Source organism: Sinohyriopsis cumingii, chromosome 12 (assembly GCF_028554795.1).
Source record: "Sinohyriopsis cumingii isolate HCF-2022 chromosome 12, ASM2855479v2, whole genome shotgun sequence".
Lineage (NCBI taxonomy): Eukaryota > Metazoa > Mollusca > Bivalvia > Unionida > Unionidae > Sinohyriopsis > Sinohyriopsis cumingii.
The window spans coordinates 67,975,035-67,992,741 of NC_142972.1; the positions used below are offsets into that span (position 1 = coordinate 67,975,035).

Genomic DNA, 17,707 nt, shown 5'->3' on the forward strand with positions numbered 1-17,707 from the left:
CACATCTTTTTTTATCTGTCTCCTTCTCATTCATTTATTTACATTTTTCTACCTCAATGCATGCAATCAGGTATCACACATACCATGACTTATAACGCACATCACACCTAAAAATGCCAATTGTCAAAAAAGGCCAAACTTAATAAAATGTACTTATCACGAATGGATACAAAGAGTTGGACAGACAAGAATAATGCTACAGTATATCTCACATCCATTTTAATTTTTACGCCATGATGAAGCAGAACACTCCTGACTCAGATTCTTGTTGGGCAAAATATTTATTGCATTTATTGCTGAAACAATATCAAAATGTATCAATATAAATGCAAAATCTACATTGCACGCAAGCAGTAAAATCTTCAAAGTGTATCAAAAGCTATACATATTGACTAGAGGTAATCTGTTTCTGACAATATTTATCAAGTAGGCATGTACTACATATCAGATACAAACTAAACTTGGGGGAAAGCCAGCTTCATGTTGACTAGTAAATACATGTAATATGTCTGATACATTAAGATCAAGAAAAATATATACAACACCGAAGGTTCCATTCAAAGCTGTTCATCTCCCTTATATAGACTGGGATGTCATGTGAATGAAAAAACATAAAATATGATACACATTAAACAACAAATTTCACAATGGCAATGTATATCAATACAACATTTCAAAATGGCAATGTATATCAATACAACATTTCAAAATGGCAATGTATATCAATACAACATGAGAAATGGCAATGTATATCAATACAACATGAGAAATGGCAATGTATATCAATACAACATGAGAAATGGCAATGTATATCAATACAACTTGAGAAATTCATTATTAAAATCATTTATGAATCAAATGTTATAATGATCTGATTTGTTAATAGAAAGTTAAAACCCACATATGGAGGATCAAACTGTTACTGTAATTTGGCCAAGAAGTGCAGCAAGGGAAGCAATGGAAGCTCTGAACTGTATATACAAGAAATGGTTGTTTACAGCTAAGTACAATTCATTAGTGTTGTTTACAGCTGAGTACAGTTCAGTAGTTTTGTTTACAGCCAAGCCCAATTCATTAGTGTTGTTTACAGCCAAGCACAATTCATTAGTGCTGTTTACAGCTGAGTACAGTTCATTAGTTTTGTTTACAGCCAAGCCCAATTCATTAGTGTTGTTTACAGCCAAGAACAATTCATTAGTGCTGTTTAGAGCTACAGACAATTCATTAGAGTCATTTACTGCTGAGTACAATTCATTAGTGTTGTTTACAGCTAAGGACAATTCATTAGTGTTGTTTACAGCTGAGTACAAATCGTGAGTAATAAGATACAGTAATAAGTATGCATAAATAATTCAAACAAGTCCTGCTGTAAACATTAAAACACAAACCATACGTCGTGTAATTTCTGATGAACCCATATTATTGGGAAGCACAGCAGTGACTTTTCTGGATGCAATGGCAGTATTAGCAGTTTCTAAAAGCTTTGGTTAAAAATTTTAATTTTCGTATTATTTAAAACATCTCTTCATAGAATCTCATCATGCATGGAATGAATACTTATAAAGCTATCAGTTTGTTCTATGCATGCAGGCTCATCCCTTTTTACATTAGGCAAGGTAACTGAAATTCTGTGTTCAGGTTTTTAATAGGTTTTTTTCATTTGCTTTTTTAAGTAAACATGCTAAATGCCATCGACAGATTCTCATCAAATTAACATGACTCTTTTAATGACACGTTTACACCATCAGAGTACGAGATTTGCATAAGGGTTTTGGTAAAAGTTTTTCATTTGTTTATATCTACTAAACATGATTACCTTCATACCCAAGATGAATTATTATGAAGGTAATACAGACCCTAAAATATGTAATGTTATTAAATTTGCATTCATTTGTAGTCCATTAACATTTGCATTTTAACTAATCAGGATTTTATCTAATGATATGATCTTCCCCTTGTCACCAAAACAATGAAGGGATTAGAGAAAAAGGGTGACTGCAAAATGACTATAGTTCATTAATTACCCAACACTTAAATATCCAGCTCTCCTTCTTCCTGCTCCACTCTTGTCTGTATTAAGATCAAAATCCTTGTTTCTTCCCCTAGTTGCACAAAAGCATTAACCCAGTGGTTTCCAACCTTTTCCACTATAAGGACCCCTTCTTAACTTTAAAATATGTTGTATGGTTCCCCACATGCTAATAGTTGTACTTTTAGTCTTCCTTGGAATAACCCTGCAGACCCTAGGGTCAACGGCCTACAGGTCAGGAACCAGTGCATTAATCTTTTGACCATTACAGCTAAATTGATTTTGTAACCCAATAATCAAATGTATTTGTGTTTCATTTTGTTTATCATTCAACATTCTGCCTTTGCATTTGCCCTATAGTAATTCATACTGCATTCATCATTTTATCTATGTTCACTTCACATTCTGTTTTTATTTCAATAATAATTACCTATTTCAAGGCATGTACAATTCATTCTGTCAGATGCACACCCAGTCTTTCCAACTTGCAATCTAGGTCATGTGTTGTACAGCTGTTAACATCTTGGGTTTTACGTGACCTCCTTGATAAAAACTTTGTTCACTTATAAAGTTACTTTCAAATGCTAAAATCTATTAAATAAAATGTAAAAATATGAACAGTGTTACATTACTGCTACAGTTAACATGACTGACAATTTATAACAAAATATAGAAACAGTATCTGGCCATCCTGAATTATTTTCTGTATGTCACCTGGCTGTTTCCTCTACTGCAATCAACTTCACTCAGCCATAGTAAGCCACATCTAATGCATTCAGTTTACAATGCTGTGCTCATGGTAGAAGAAAATCTATGCTAGGATCAGCAATGGGACCAGGAAATATAAGCCATAAGATTGCATCATTTGTCTTCTCTAAGGCTGTACTGAGAAAACCTAATGCAAATGCAAACCAGAAAATTATTTTTCTCACTCTCACTAACTACTATCTTTTTACCCAAAAGCCATTATATTTGTTGTTGTTGTTGTTGTTGTAGGGTTTAACGCCATTTTTCAGCACACGATAGGCTACACATGGCAGCCAGTATTAATCGTGGAGGAAGAACCCAGGAAATCCCCAGAAAGAACCACCGACGCCATTATATTTGTATTCAGACTCCTGAAAACAATTTATGTCAATATAGTAAAAGGACTTAAATATTCAGGTGGAGTATTGATAACAAGACTTTTTTAGGTTGTTACTGTGGTGGCCATATTGCACGTCCAAGTGAAACCATTTTCATCCAAGTCCAACCAGACATTAAAAGAGGTCTTCAGGTGATAACCCCATCTCAATACACTTTCTGTTCAGAAAGAACAGCAAAGACATGATTTTCAAAATAGCTGCTGTAATGGCCATATAACAGATTAAATCAGAACCAATTTAATTTAGACTAAGCAGACATCATAAATATTTTATTCAAAACCCCACGTTGATACGACCTTTCAATCAGGAGAGGTAACAACAAGATTTTCAAAATGACTACTGTTGTACCCATACTAGTCTTAACAAGCACCAGTTTCATTTAGGATCAATTTGACCTTGGGATGGAACAATGTGTAAATTTTCATGCCATTTCTCAATACAGTTTATGATATGTAGCATTAAAGGACTTGTACTAACAGATGACTGATGTCAGATGATGGACAACAGGCCATCCCATTAACTGTTCTGGTCTGTGACAATTCAAGCTAAAAGTTACTAAAGGGCATGCAAGTAATTTCTATCTTTGAATACAATAAAAATTTGTGAACATGATCAGTTTTGTTTTCTATTCCAAACTTTAGTGAGATGAGAAGCTGTCATTCTTGTTTAAGCCCTTGTTCATATAATAGCCCTGACACATCATCTCTTCTCTAGCTGTGTATTAAACTTCCTTTACATATTTTGACTCCTATCACATATCCTGAACTTACCAGTACATGCATAATGTTGTACATTTAAAAGGCAAATATGGAGGGGAGTATCTCATTTTATGATCATGCATACTAAAACCACAATTTTTAGTAAGTCGGATCATTAATAAGAAGATATAAAAAATTTCTGGTTGGTGAAAGTTTAGTTGCTTAATCCATGTTTTCTGCAATTAATCTACTTGTTTTCAGCAAAACTTCTGACCATTTTGCTGCACACAAAAAACATTATCTTTACTTGAATTAACAGTTCTATTAATACACCTCTGCAATTATGAATGTTGGCTCATTCTGGGGTATCATATTACATATCACCAAACTAAGCCTAAATCAAGGGAGGTAATGCAGTCTGTAATTTTGTATAATCTAACCCTTGTCACTTTAGCACCTGATTTTGGAGAAAAACAACTGTAACATAAAAACAGATTTTTCATTTAAACATACTGTTATATGAAACTATTAAAATTCTACTTACTGAAGATTTATAAAGAACATTTAGTCCCTGCTGAACACAAAATAATATACAGAACAAAATAATTATCAGTTCTTGGTTTCCTTCATTTATTTTAATAGGTTTTTTTTTCCCTCATTAAAACAGTTTTATGAAGTTTTCTATAGAGATTTTCAAAATGGTTTCCGCAACCATACTTTATCTATATAAAATATTTATATTAATTAATGGTGAGAAATTCGTTAAAACAACAACAAAAATTTGTATATTCAATACTAAAGAGAGAACATTCTGAGTTTGACCTTTATCAGGTCAACAGTGTAAATCTGGCATAAGGAATGTATGGGCAACAGGCTGTATTTTAACCCACAACCTGGTTTTATCCAGTTATATTTACATCATGCAGGTACATTTCAAAATTGCTATGTGCCCCACACCCAAGGGGAAGCTGCACATGTCTGATGTAAATTTTCATTGAATATCACATTTCACAACACACTCTGTGTTGAATTTTTAACCAAAGATGTTTTATGACCCACTAGAGCATTATTCATGTAATATATTCACTCGAACGATATGTAGTCAAATTCTAATGCTGGACTGTAGCCAGTTATCTTCCCTTAAACCAAAAGGGGGCAGCATGGAACAAAGTGGTCCAAGATTATTTCCAGTATACTTCCTGCTTAGTAATCAAGCGATAAAAAGATAGCATCTTCATCTTGCTTTTATAAAATGTCTCAATCGTATAGATCATGGATGTTGATGTACGTATGGGCATATTATACTCACTGTACGTATGAGCACAGTATACACATTGTACGTATGGGCATATTATATGCATTGTACATATTATACTCATTGTACATATGGGCATATTATACTCATTGTACGTATGGGCATATTATATTTACTGTATGTATGGGCATATTATATGCATTGTACGTATGGGCATATTATACACAATGTACATATGGGCATATTATACTCATTGTATGTATGGGCATATTATACGCATTGTACATATGGGCAAATTATACTCATTGTACACATGGGCATATTATATGCACTGTACATATGGGCATATTATACGCATTCTACGTATGGGCATATTATATGCATTGTACGTATGGGCATATTATACGCATTGTACGTATGGGCATATTATACGCATTGTATGTATGGGCATATAATAAGCATTGTACGCATGGGCATATTATACGCATTGTACATATGGGAAAAAAAAGGACAAGGCTAAGTTATCTTTGTGAAAAGAATGAGTTAATCGATAGGTAAGCAAATATTAGGGATGATTCGATATTGTATTCACAAATGGAAAATCATATTTTCTCTATCCACATAAAAAATAAAATAGTCATTCTGACAGAATTAACTTTGTGAATATTTTCTGAAATTAATTTTCAACTGATTCATATCCGTAAAAGAAGACTATGCTTCTTATTTAAAATGGGTTTAATTTTATATTTATGATATTAAGCCCATACTGGGCACAGAGAGAGAGAGATGTACATGTGTGTTTTGTGTGTGCATGTGTGTAAAATGATATATGTCAGATTTACTAGAAATGAAATGTTTTATTTTTTATTTTATTCAGACAACCTGTACCTAAAATATTTCTTGGAAGGGACAAAAAGAGAAAATTATCATGGTCTAAATAAAGTTGTATTGTTCTTGGTGTGTTAAATTCAGTTTTGCAGTGACAGTTTACAACCAGATTTATAGTCTGACTATATATCCCTGTTTGTTTGGACCCTCCTACCAATTTCAATAACGAAAACATTTAATGTGATAAAAAGTGCACAGAACTAAGTCAATTGAATCATTTATAATTTCTAACCTGACAGTGACCAGAATGGCACTAATGCTGGCATCCCCAGCACCTTTCATGCTAGATGGACTTTCCATACAAACACGGCGCCATATTGCGCACACTATGGGCTAGTGTATTTCCATCAGATAACATAATGACGTAGTTCATCCTATTCGGTAACTGCTGGATAATTCCATAAATTACCATAATACTGAAAGTTTGGAATTATATCCCTTTGCACACATGAACATAGAAATTAAACCGCTTATTAAATCCACATGAAATGCAAATTTGTTGTCATTTTTTCCTTTGCTTGCTTAGACATTGTCAATATCGAAAGCAGATGACATCTGCATGTACATCTGTAGTCATGCACACACCCCTTTGCTGAAAATGGACTTGTCCAGGAACTGGAAATGGATCTCGATATTGAAAATGTCCATTAAGAATGAAATGCGCAGATGATGATGGTATTAGGTCCACTCTACTCACAGTCAGGTTAGAAATTATAAATCAATGAATGAATCAACTAAGTTCTGTGCACATTTTATCACAATAAAGATTACTATTTTTAAATCAGTTGGGGGGACTACAAACAAACAGGGAGGTACATTAAGACTATAGAATATTACATTGGGTTTTGTCGCAATAGAACATTGTTTCTGATTACCACACACACACACACACATACACACATCTCTTCATTTTTTAATCATTTATTTGTGCAAGTCCGGATTCTTTATGACTGATCAACAATATATTGTTCTGCCTAACGATCAACTCCGAGGATAACCAAATATCAGGACCATGTTTTTCTGTGGTGCCACCTGTTGGAAAGATAACTGGATCATTTTCAATGTTGCACTCATTCTGGTGATATCCATCAGTTTTCCACTGCTATTTAATTAAAAGAAAATTAAAATGGAATATTTTACCATTAAGATTACATTCAGTTTTTGGTGACTTAGTTTACTGTCACTGAATTGTAACCATTACAAAGTAGTGCATACATGCCAATTTTCCAGGCAGTGAATTTTGTACTTTTTTACAAGAGGGATAAAAAAAATTGTGGTGAAAGGAGGTGTGAAGAGGGTGGCTGCACATATCCTAAGTTGTGAAAATTTATTGTAAATAAATATTATTATTTCTTTTTAATAATGAACTAGCTCCGTCCAGAATGAAGCAAACTTGGCAAGTATAAGGTGAAGGAAAGCTCAACATTTATAATGTTCACAGCAATCACTTTAAACTTCTGTATTTGCATATTTTCATGTGAGAAATTTAAAGAAAGATGAACTGCAAAAAACACTTTAAAAATGATAGTTTTTCTTTTCTGCTTTACCAAAATTGTTGCATAAAATATTATCCCAAACCTGTAATTAGGTTACAGTCCAAACTTTACAAATATCTCCATAGTAGGACAGCTTTTCATAGTAATGTAACTTCTGACATTTACGATAATGAATTTAACACCAGAAATTGTCTTGAAAACATAAATACTTACATTTCTAACTTCCTCTTTTGGTGGGGGGAGAACTGATGCAAAAGTCAATGTTTTTTCTGCATTAATAATGCACTGTACTGAAACTGAAGGACGATTGGGGTGGCAATAAATCAAGGTAAAGTGAAGTGAACTTCACTTTATGGGTTTAAGGCAAAATGTCAGAAAAAAGGGTCACTAGTTTGCCCCAAAAACCCACAAGGATGAAACCTATAACACTGTTCAAGGAGTTTAAATTTCTGGGATAGAGATTCATACATATTAATCTTCTACTAAAATACATTAAAACTGTAAACACTAGCAAAAATTTTACAACAAACCATTTTAGCATGCTGACTTATTTCTAGTAAATGAGTTTTTACATATGTGACTCTACGTTTGCCATTGTTTTTCTTTTATTTAAGTTAAACAACTGTTTCAAAACTTTCATTTTCCAAAAGACAGTTACAAACATCTATTACAAAAGTAATTTGTTTTAAACTGTATTTCTGGACTTTCGAAGTGATGCTTATTTTCTGGGTCTACCATATGTACTTGCTCATAAGACAAGTCTAACTACAAAAACTGCACAGACCTTGATCTGCCATCACATAATGTGCCAGCAGATTGGGGTTTGTGCAGTTCGTTATGAGTAATCAGTAGAACAACCAAGATAGAACCTGATCTGCTGTCTCATTATGCTATGGCAGATCAGGATCTTTGTTGTTTGCAGCTTGACTCAACTTATAAGCAAATATATACAGTATGTTTCAAACCCTTCTTGGGGGCGCCGAGTGGCCAAGTGGTCTAAAGCGCTCTCCATTACGGATCACTGCCATCTCACCTCTGTCTGCGTGGGTTCAAGTCTCGGATTCAGCCAATGTGGGTATGTGAGAAAGCATGCCAGTAGCTTCTTGTGGGTCAGTGATTCTTTCTGGGGTTTTCCCGGGTTCTTCCTCCACCATTAATACTGGCCGCCATGTATAGCCTATCGTGTGCTGAAAAATGGTGTTAAACCATACAACAACAACAACAACAACAAACCTTTCTTACTCAGTCATGATCTCCCAGCCACATCCCCTTCCTTCTTCTTAATTTTCTCAACAGGATATCTCTTCAGCAGAAGTTATGTTGCATTCTAGTGAACAAAATAGGCAATAAAACCTATTCCTTGTTTGTTTATACCTTACGGGGGGGGGGGGGGGGGGGGGCATTTATAAGCTCGTAAATATTCCCAAATTAGGATATATGAAATGGCTGGAGTCAAACTTCAAATCTGCATTTTTCATGGGGCATGCCAAACAAAATTCCCATAGTCATGCATCATCCTTAACCATATTTAATTTTTAAAAATTCAAACTCGTATCTATTTCAAAATTGTATATATCATTAAATTTAGGTTTGTTGCAAAATACAATATGCAATTCACTGCAGTTTGTAACAATACATGTAAAGGCTGTTCCAGTAAAATATATGAAGGACCCGGGGAGAACATTTTTAATGTAGATCTCGTAGAATTTGTATTGTTTTTATATAAACTCTGTAATCTGAGTACCATGGCATATATTTTTTTAAAGTGCCTTCTTTGGGTACCATATATGTTTAAATGGAACAGCCCTAATGTTATTACAGTGTAAACTTGTTTCACAGACTCCATATCACTATAGTTACATAAGAGTCCCTATGAGTTTCTTCATCTTGACTGGACACATCTAGAATGAATGAAACCTTGTATGGCCCAACAGTCAGCACTTGCAAAGTGAAAGGAATTCCAAACTAGGAGAAATCTGGACAATTAGTGCATAAATGGTTGTTCCTGGAATTCCTGCATAAATGTTGACATATACTCTCTGATCTTGTGCTAATGATATAAGCATCAATACATCACAGTAGTCAACTCCTGTTTTCCTTTACCATGGCCCACCTCTTTTTCAAAAGCACTTCCATAATGGAAAGACTCTAAAAAAGACCAAAAAAAGTATTTTACAAAACTAGCTTATACTGAATATTCTATTAATGCAGAGTATGGATATAAGTGCAAAATACCAAAATAAATGATAAATCAAAATACTAGAAACTAAATCTTTGCAGTATGTACAAAATAATGTTGACCCAAATGGTTTAGGTTTTAATGCCCCTATTACAAACCAGAAATGCACAGGTATGTACAGAGTTTATTCACTGCATACTTGTGTCAACAACTTTTTGGATATAAATAATTTGAAAATGTTAAATTAAGCATTACTCACCATAAAGTAAAGTGTTCTTCAACAGTTTTTCTTTGGGTGTTCGCTAGTAAGTAAGTTCACTGTACAGGTATTACATTTTGTATTTCGCTGAATAAATACAGTTTGTGTTTGATGCAATGTGTATGTGTGTGTGATTTTGGATTTATAACGTAGCATTTAAAAAAAACTTGTATCATATCGCTACGACGTCTGTAGCGTGGCAGTTTATAATGATGTCTAGCACTGGGGCATCCTGCTGCAGACATGTAGCATGATGTCCCACCCAGTCACATTATCCTGTCACCAGAATGACCAGTCCAAGCACCAGCCTCTTAACGCTAAGCACCAAGAGAGGCAGCTGTTAGTACCATTTCCATAAGTCTTTGATATGACTTGACCAGGGTTTGAACCTACAACCTCCCACATTAGAGGCAGGTGCGCTAACCACTAGGCCACTGGAGTGGTCATGTTTGATGCAATAGAAATTTAGATTTGATTTATATTTGCCTTTTCATAAGCCAGATCTAATTCCTAAGTGATATTTTCCCAATTATCGGCAAATCTACACGGCCTGATAAGCCCATTGCTTGTATAAAAACAGCATCCAATCTGTTTTCTCAGCTGATAATCCTTTGATTGAGCCATGAAATTTTTATATTTGTTCAGTGCCAAACAGAATCCTATATTTAGTTAACAAAGGCTGTTTATTTGAGCTCCCTATGATACCCATTCAGCTGTGGCATAGCCATTATTAAATTTCAGACTGTATAATGGAATTGTCACTTACAGAGCCCATGCTCAGCCTCTAAATAAGAACCCATAGATCACAGTAACGACAAGGAATCACAGATCACAGTAACGACAAGGAATCACAGTAACGACAAGGAATCACAGATCACAGTAACGACAAGGAATCAGAGCCAGATGATCTTTATGATAACCAGACAACGATCTTATCTAATCATATTTTAAAACTTGGGCAACGAGGATTAAGTTTTGGGGCTCTGAACCAAATGACATTGCACAAGGATGTTACAAAAATGTGGACTTTAGTTCCATTGTTTATTTATAGGACATAAGGAATAAATATATTATAGGAAGCTGTGAATCAGATCATTCTGGGCAACTATTGTTCATACCAGTATGTGACCAAAAGTACATTTCATGGATTTATCACATAAATGAAGTTAAAATGTTAAGCATTGTCATTCCTATGCATTCTTTTGAACAGAGATGGACAAAATTAAGTTCTTAATTAATTTGTGACAAATTCCACTTAATAATACATTTGTATATATTTTGCAGTAGTTTCCTCTTCATTCTTCATACACATCCATCCCATTTGGCTTTTTCATTCTTCCTAAGTACAAGTCTGACTCACTGATGACAAGTCACCCCTTACAAACACAACTGACTTGCATAATACACTGTGATTTAGTGGAGAGTCAAAAAGAAATTCACTTTTTGCAGCCTTAAAATGGATGGATGGGGTTGACTTATAGTAGATTCATCTTGTAAGCAAGCTAATACAGTACTTGTTGCTTGAAATATAATGTGAAAATAACAGCAATGTGTCTCACACATTAAAAGACCTGCAAGTAACAGCAATGTGTCTCACATAAGACCTGCAAGTAACAGCAATGTGTCTCACACATCACAAGACATGCAAGTAACAGCAATGTGTCTCACACAAGACCTGCAAGTAACAGCAATGTGTCTCACACATCACAAGACCTGCAAGTAACAGCAATGTGTCTCACACAAGACCTGCAAGTAACAGCAATGTGTCTCACACATCACAAGACATGCAAGTAACAGCAATGTGTCTCACACATCACAAGACCTGCAAGTAACAGCAATGTGTCTCACACAAGACCTGCAAGTAACAGCAATGTGTCTCACACATCAAAAGACATGCAAGTAACAGCAATGTGTCTCACACAAGACCTGCAAGTAACAGCAATGTGTCTCACACATTACAAGACATGCAAGAGACTTGTAGCAAAGGCAAATCAGCCATGGTGATCCAAGATGTAGACTATGACTAATAATTAAGACTGACCTTTCTAGTGCTAGCAGTTGCAGAGAGAGTGATAAGAGGTGGTGTGCAAGAACTGATTCTTGTATAGCTAGAGTTTGCTGAACAATGAGTTAAGATAACATATTTATTCTGATACACAGTTTAACATGTATTCCATGTGATACACTTGTCTTCTGAGAATGGCAATAACTGACACTTGTCCTCAATTTCTTCTTCTGAGGATGGCAGTAACTGACAACTGTCCTCAATTTCTTCTTCTGAGGATGGCAGTAACTGACACTTGTCCTCAATTTCTTCTTCTGAGGATGGCAGTAACTGACACTTGTCACCAGTTTCTTCTGTTGAGGATGGCAGTAAATGACACTTGTCACAGTTTCTTCTATTGATGATGGCAATAAATGACACTTGTCATCAGTTTCTTCAGTTGAGGATGGCAGTGACATGTGCCACCAGTTTCTTCTGTTGAGGATGGCAGTAACTGGCACTTGTCACTAATTTCTGATGTCAATAATTGGTATTAATTCTGTCATCACCTGATTGAAAGGAATTACTTTTTTTCTCTTCCCCATTGTAAAACAAGCAAGAGAAAAAATAAACCATATCAGCACCAAGAACATAAGAGTTTACTTATGGCAATTTAGAGTTCTACCACAGAGAAAATCATAGTGAGTAAACATCGTGCAATTTACATAAGGTACAGATCAGTTTTGTTCAACATATCTTTGACTAGTTAGCTCAGATGCTGGACAGCCTTTCATAAAATATGTAGGTACACTATACTCTTGTTTTATTCATGTAATATAAAAGCTACATACGCATGACAGGAAAGCTTAATAATATACCCTTTTTACTCCAGCTTGGAGAAATTTTTCAGCAAACAGCTCCAACATTCTGCCAAATGGCCCTAATCCTGTTATATCTATTTCTCCATGCTGCTCAAATAAAGTCCTGAAAATATATTTTAAAAATGTTTAAATATTTAAAATTTGACTAAAAAAAGAATCATTACAAATAAAATGTAATATTGACCGTTTTAACCTCATCCCTGGGACAACAGGAAAAAAGTAAAAAATCAATCTACTCATGGATGCTGGTTCTGTAAAATGGAGGTAACTACCATGTTTTGTGAATTTTCACCCATTGTTTCAGGATGAGATACAATAGTGAATAAACAAATAAATGCTATTTTTTTCTGTTTAGAGAAGTTGCATGATATAAATTATGTTGTTACTTACAAATGTCATTGAATTAAAGTGCCCTGTAATCATATGGCACTATTACTTACATTCACATAGAATTAAAGTGCTCTGTAATCATAGGGCAATATTAGTTACATTCACATTGAATTAAAGTGCCCTATAATCATATGGCACTATTAGTTACATTCACACTGAATTAAAGTGCCCTCTAATCATAGGGCAATATTAGTTACATTCACATTGAATTAAAGTGCCCTATAATCATATGGCACTATTAGTTACATTCACAGTGAATTAAAGTGCCCTATAATCATATGGCACTATTAGTTACATTCACATTGAATTCAAGTGCCCTATAATCATATGGCACTATTAGTTACATTCACATTGAATTCAAGTGCCCTATAATCATATGGCACTATTAGTTACATTTACACTGAATTCAAGTGCCCTATAATTGTATGGCACTATTAGTTACATTCACATTGAATTCAAGTGCCCTATAATTGCATGGCACTATTAGTTACATTCACATTGAATTCAAGTGCCCTATAATCATATGGCACTATTAGTTACATTCACATTGAATTCAAGTGCCCTATAATCATATGGCACTATTAGTTACATTCACATTGAATTCAAGTGCCCTATAATCGTATGGCACTATTAGTTACATTCACACTGAATTCAAGTGCCCTATAATCGTATGGCACTATTAGTTACATTCACATTGAATTCAAGTGCCTTATAATCGTATGGCACTATTAGTTACATTCACATTGAATTCAAGAGCCCTATAATCGTATGGCACTATTAGTTACGTTCATATTCAATTAAAGTTGTATATTATAGGATAGGAATCTTTGCAGCAAATTTACCAAGCAAACCCAAGTCAACAAATTAGAATACTAAACACCATTTAACTTCATTCCATTTTTAAAAAAAACACAAACATGAAATAGAATGTCACAAAAACACTAACTTTTTAGCAAATTATGTTTCTCCATTAATACTTACCTGATCAGAACACGTTAAAGGTCACTGGCCACCTATATTGAACAAACGTATGATATTATTATAGTCATAAAAAAACACATTTGTTATGTATGCACACCATAAAAATGTTTAATTGAACTTAGAAATCCACCTTTTATATGAAAAACATTATTTGGCAATCTCTGTAAACAATCGGTAGTTTCCACATGCCAAAAATGGATATGACATACATTTATCCCTTCTATTTAACCTAGCCATTCAAGTGTTTAATATTCCCATGTAAATGTCATATATCTTAAGATCGTACTTTTGAACAGCAAATATGGTGCACTGTGTTGCATATGGATGTAACCAAAAGAACGATGAGACAAAAGGGTTCTTCTTTTTCCGAAAGCCCGTTTACCACAAAAAAAAAGTGGATTGAAACTGTGGGATGAAATATGGTGAGGGATGGGAAAGGCCTAAATCCTGTAGAATGCACCTTGGTGTATAAGAGTAGAGGGATAGAAAGAGCGTAAGTAAAATATATCAAATAAAGGATTACAGTACCGTAATGCTACTGCAGATGTAAAATATTAAAATGTTTAAAATAATCATAATACTTTTTTACTTTTATCAAACTCTTTATTTGGCATTATTATAACCAATATGAATTCAAAAATATTTTTGAAAAAAATAGAAGTATTACTCTGGTACATTTATCACTTATAGATGTACAAGTCTGTGCACTCAGTCTTGTATTTTTGCTAACAATACTGAACAATCTCTCACAGTCAGCATTAGATTGGCAAAGAACCAATATTCCTTTCATAACCTGACAAAGAAGAGGAAAGTTATATCTTACAGTTATTGGGTCTTTTAGCTGGGAAATAAGATGGAAAAAAAATCAACTCTGTCCGCATGAAGTACATTGTCAGGTAGAGTGCTAACTTGATACTTCAGGAGTTCTCCTTCTAATTTATCAGCAGCTTTTCCTGCAGCATGGTGCAGCATATGACAGAGACAACCTGATATGTACAATGATGGAGACATTTTTCAAAATATAGAATGCAACTCCTTTATGAATTCAAGTCATCACTGATGCAGTATCAGCTGAAACGCCCATACAGTTCTGCCATCTTATGTTTATTCAAAGCATTATCAAGCAAATAAAAAATTGTTTTATCCAGTGGAATCTACTGGTAATTCTGGTAATGAAAGAAGAACACTCTGATTTTGCCCTTTCGTTGTCAAAGTTTCTTACTCAGACTGGGTACAACTTTTTGTCATCATAATCACTATTCCTGTCTGTTGCAATACTAAACTGCCAAATTTTCATGGCTTCTGCAATTTTAAGTGAAGTATCTTCTGCTAAACACGTAACAATGTTAGATGATTTTTTTCTTGCACATGCATATTTTCTGCAAATCTGGAATCAGGAAACATCCGTTTGAACAAAGAACCAATGTAGTCTTATACCGCTAGGGGTAGTCTGTGTTCTATTAAGAACTCGGTAGATAACACCTCTGCATTTATAAAATTTGTGTCCACAATTTAGTTCTGCTGTAAAAAAAAGAAGGTACCTTAGTAATGGAGTTAGTAAAATGAGCTAATTCAAGGTTCTTTGTTTTACCACCATTGAGCTAATTCAAGGTTTCTTTGTTTTACCACCATGACCAATATTTAAATCCTTGTCACACAGCCTGCAAGGGGCATGAAGCATGAAGCTGCCCTAGAATGGAATGCTGTATTGTGTAATTCACGTATTCATCTCTGAATCAGTTTTTCATCTTTTCCTAATCCATCTGTGAAATTATCTGAAAAATATTTTTGCTCTAACACAAGCATCAACTAGAACTAATCTGTCTTGACTATTTAGCTCCAAATACCTACAGACTGGTTCTGTATCAAAGATGAATTAAAACAAAGAATCTGTGAGCAAATATTAAAAGTTTGAAAACCAGTCTGTCCTCTCCTAACTAAGCCATACAGCAGTATAAATAGAAACTGAGGTCAAAAGTTGAAAGTAGAAACCAGCATGTTTCTTGGAAATAAGGCAACTGCTATAAATTGAATATAATACTGTTAGGAAAGTGCATGCAACTCTTTGGATAAGCATACTCTTCTGTCATAGTTACACAGAAGCCGTCTTTTCTAGAATATGGTCTGTGGGATTAATGGGAGGTTAATAAAAATGAAAAAAAAACAAATTATTAATTTTTTCGAGGGTGATACACCGAATGCGTAATCCGAATACAGTTATGCATAAGGCATAATTTAGTGACGAAAAAGTGTAATGATTATGCTAAAAGTATAATGGTTGGCATGTATGCCAGGGTATGCTGGATGGAAAACTGAACATGTCCTTAGGAGATACAATACTGTCCCAAAATATTACAACACAATATCACAACTGAAATATGACAGAGGTGGATATGTAAGTAGGTAGGAAGCAGGTAGATCTTTAAGATGTTCAATGATTGTAAATTTTGCAACTCATGGACACATGAACGTTGATAATATTGTGTAACTGTGAAGAGAGATAGAGAGGGGGAGAGGGAGTTGGTTAGGTAAAAGAACTAAAACATCATAAAGATTATGCTTCATTGTGGCATGGATGTATATGATGAAATAAAGGTCCTATAAATGAATCAAACAATGACCATTTATTTGGAACACATGCATGTAAAACCTGTCTTGAAAGACCACTGTTATGCGAGACCACCTGTCATGAGAGACCTTATTCTCAATGCATAGATTTATTGATTATATAGTGTTAAAACCTGTTATGAGAGACCACCTGTCTTGAGAGACCGTAATTGTTTGGCAGATGGGGTGGTCTTTCAAGACAGGTTCTACTGTAGTAAATATACATGTCAAATACAGGTCCTGAAATATGTTATAGAATATAAAGTTGAACATGCTCTCTCTCTCACTCCTTATTAATTTGCCATCTGACAAGCACCTTGTCCAAGCTGAATTTGAGCTTAACTCTGGCATCAGGCAAATGTATTTGTCTGCCCTAACATAAAACAGTTCCAATAAGCATCTCTTGTGGCAATAATGAGTTTACCCCTTCCTTGATAAGAGGGTCCAAAAACATAGAATACTGCATAAACAAGAGTGATGTACCTCTGAAAAATTGAGGGCTGGACACTGACCATAAAAGAAGATATGGTGGGGTGTTAAATGGCTAAATACCCTTCATATCACCAAGCTGGCAATAATTGTCAATAAATTTCCTTTTTCTAATGAACTTCTTTGCTTTTTAGTATAAACTTTCTTCAACAGTTCTGTTTTTCTCCAAAATGCAGGAAAGTTATATAAAGAAACGTCAAAAGTCAAGTGTTTGGAATAATATTTAGGCTGAGTTTTCATTTCAAGTAATCAGGAAATATCAGCTCATCCTTGAGCAATCCTATGAGTGCCAATGCCGGGATTGTCAGCTTGCTACACATTTTGGGTCTCCATAATGAACTCTATCTACGAAACTAAATTTTTCATGAACTGTTTACACCTTTCACTTGGTTTCCTTGCTGGCCTTGATCACTACTGCACACGATT

The 17,707-nt window shown here is 34.4% G+C and overlaps 1 protein-coding gene across 2 annotated transcripts in view; it reads right to left on the bottom strand.

The window, feature by feature from the left end:
• Window positions 1–202: 202 nt before the first annotated feature.
• Window positions 203–17,707, bottom strand: part of LOC149786647 (PRELI domain-containing protein 2-like) — a 33,530-nt gene continuing 16,025 nt past the window's right edge. The window contains exons 5-6 of one of the 2 annotated variants that reach the window (XM_089977173.1): window positions 12,812–12,917; window positions 203–9,659 (exon numbers count right to left, since the gene is read on the bottom strand). In XM_089977173.1, the coding sequence (XP_089833299.1) occupies window positions 9,594–9,659; window positions 12,812–12,917 (172 nt within the window). In that variant the 3' untranslated portion in view covers window positions 203–9,593. The remainder of the gene's footprint in view (window positions 9,660–12,811; window positions 12,918–17,707) is intronic. The other variant, XM_089977174.1, reaches the window with a different exon arrangement.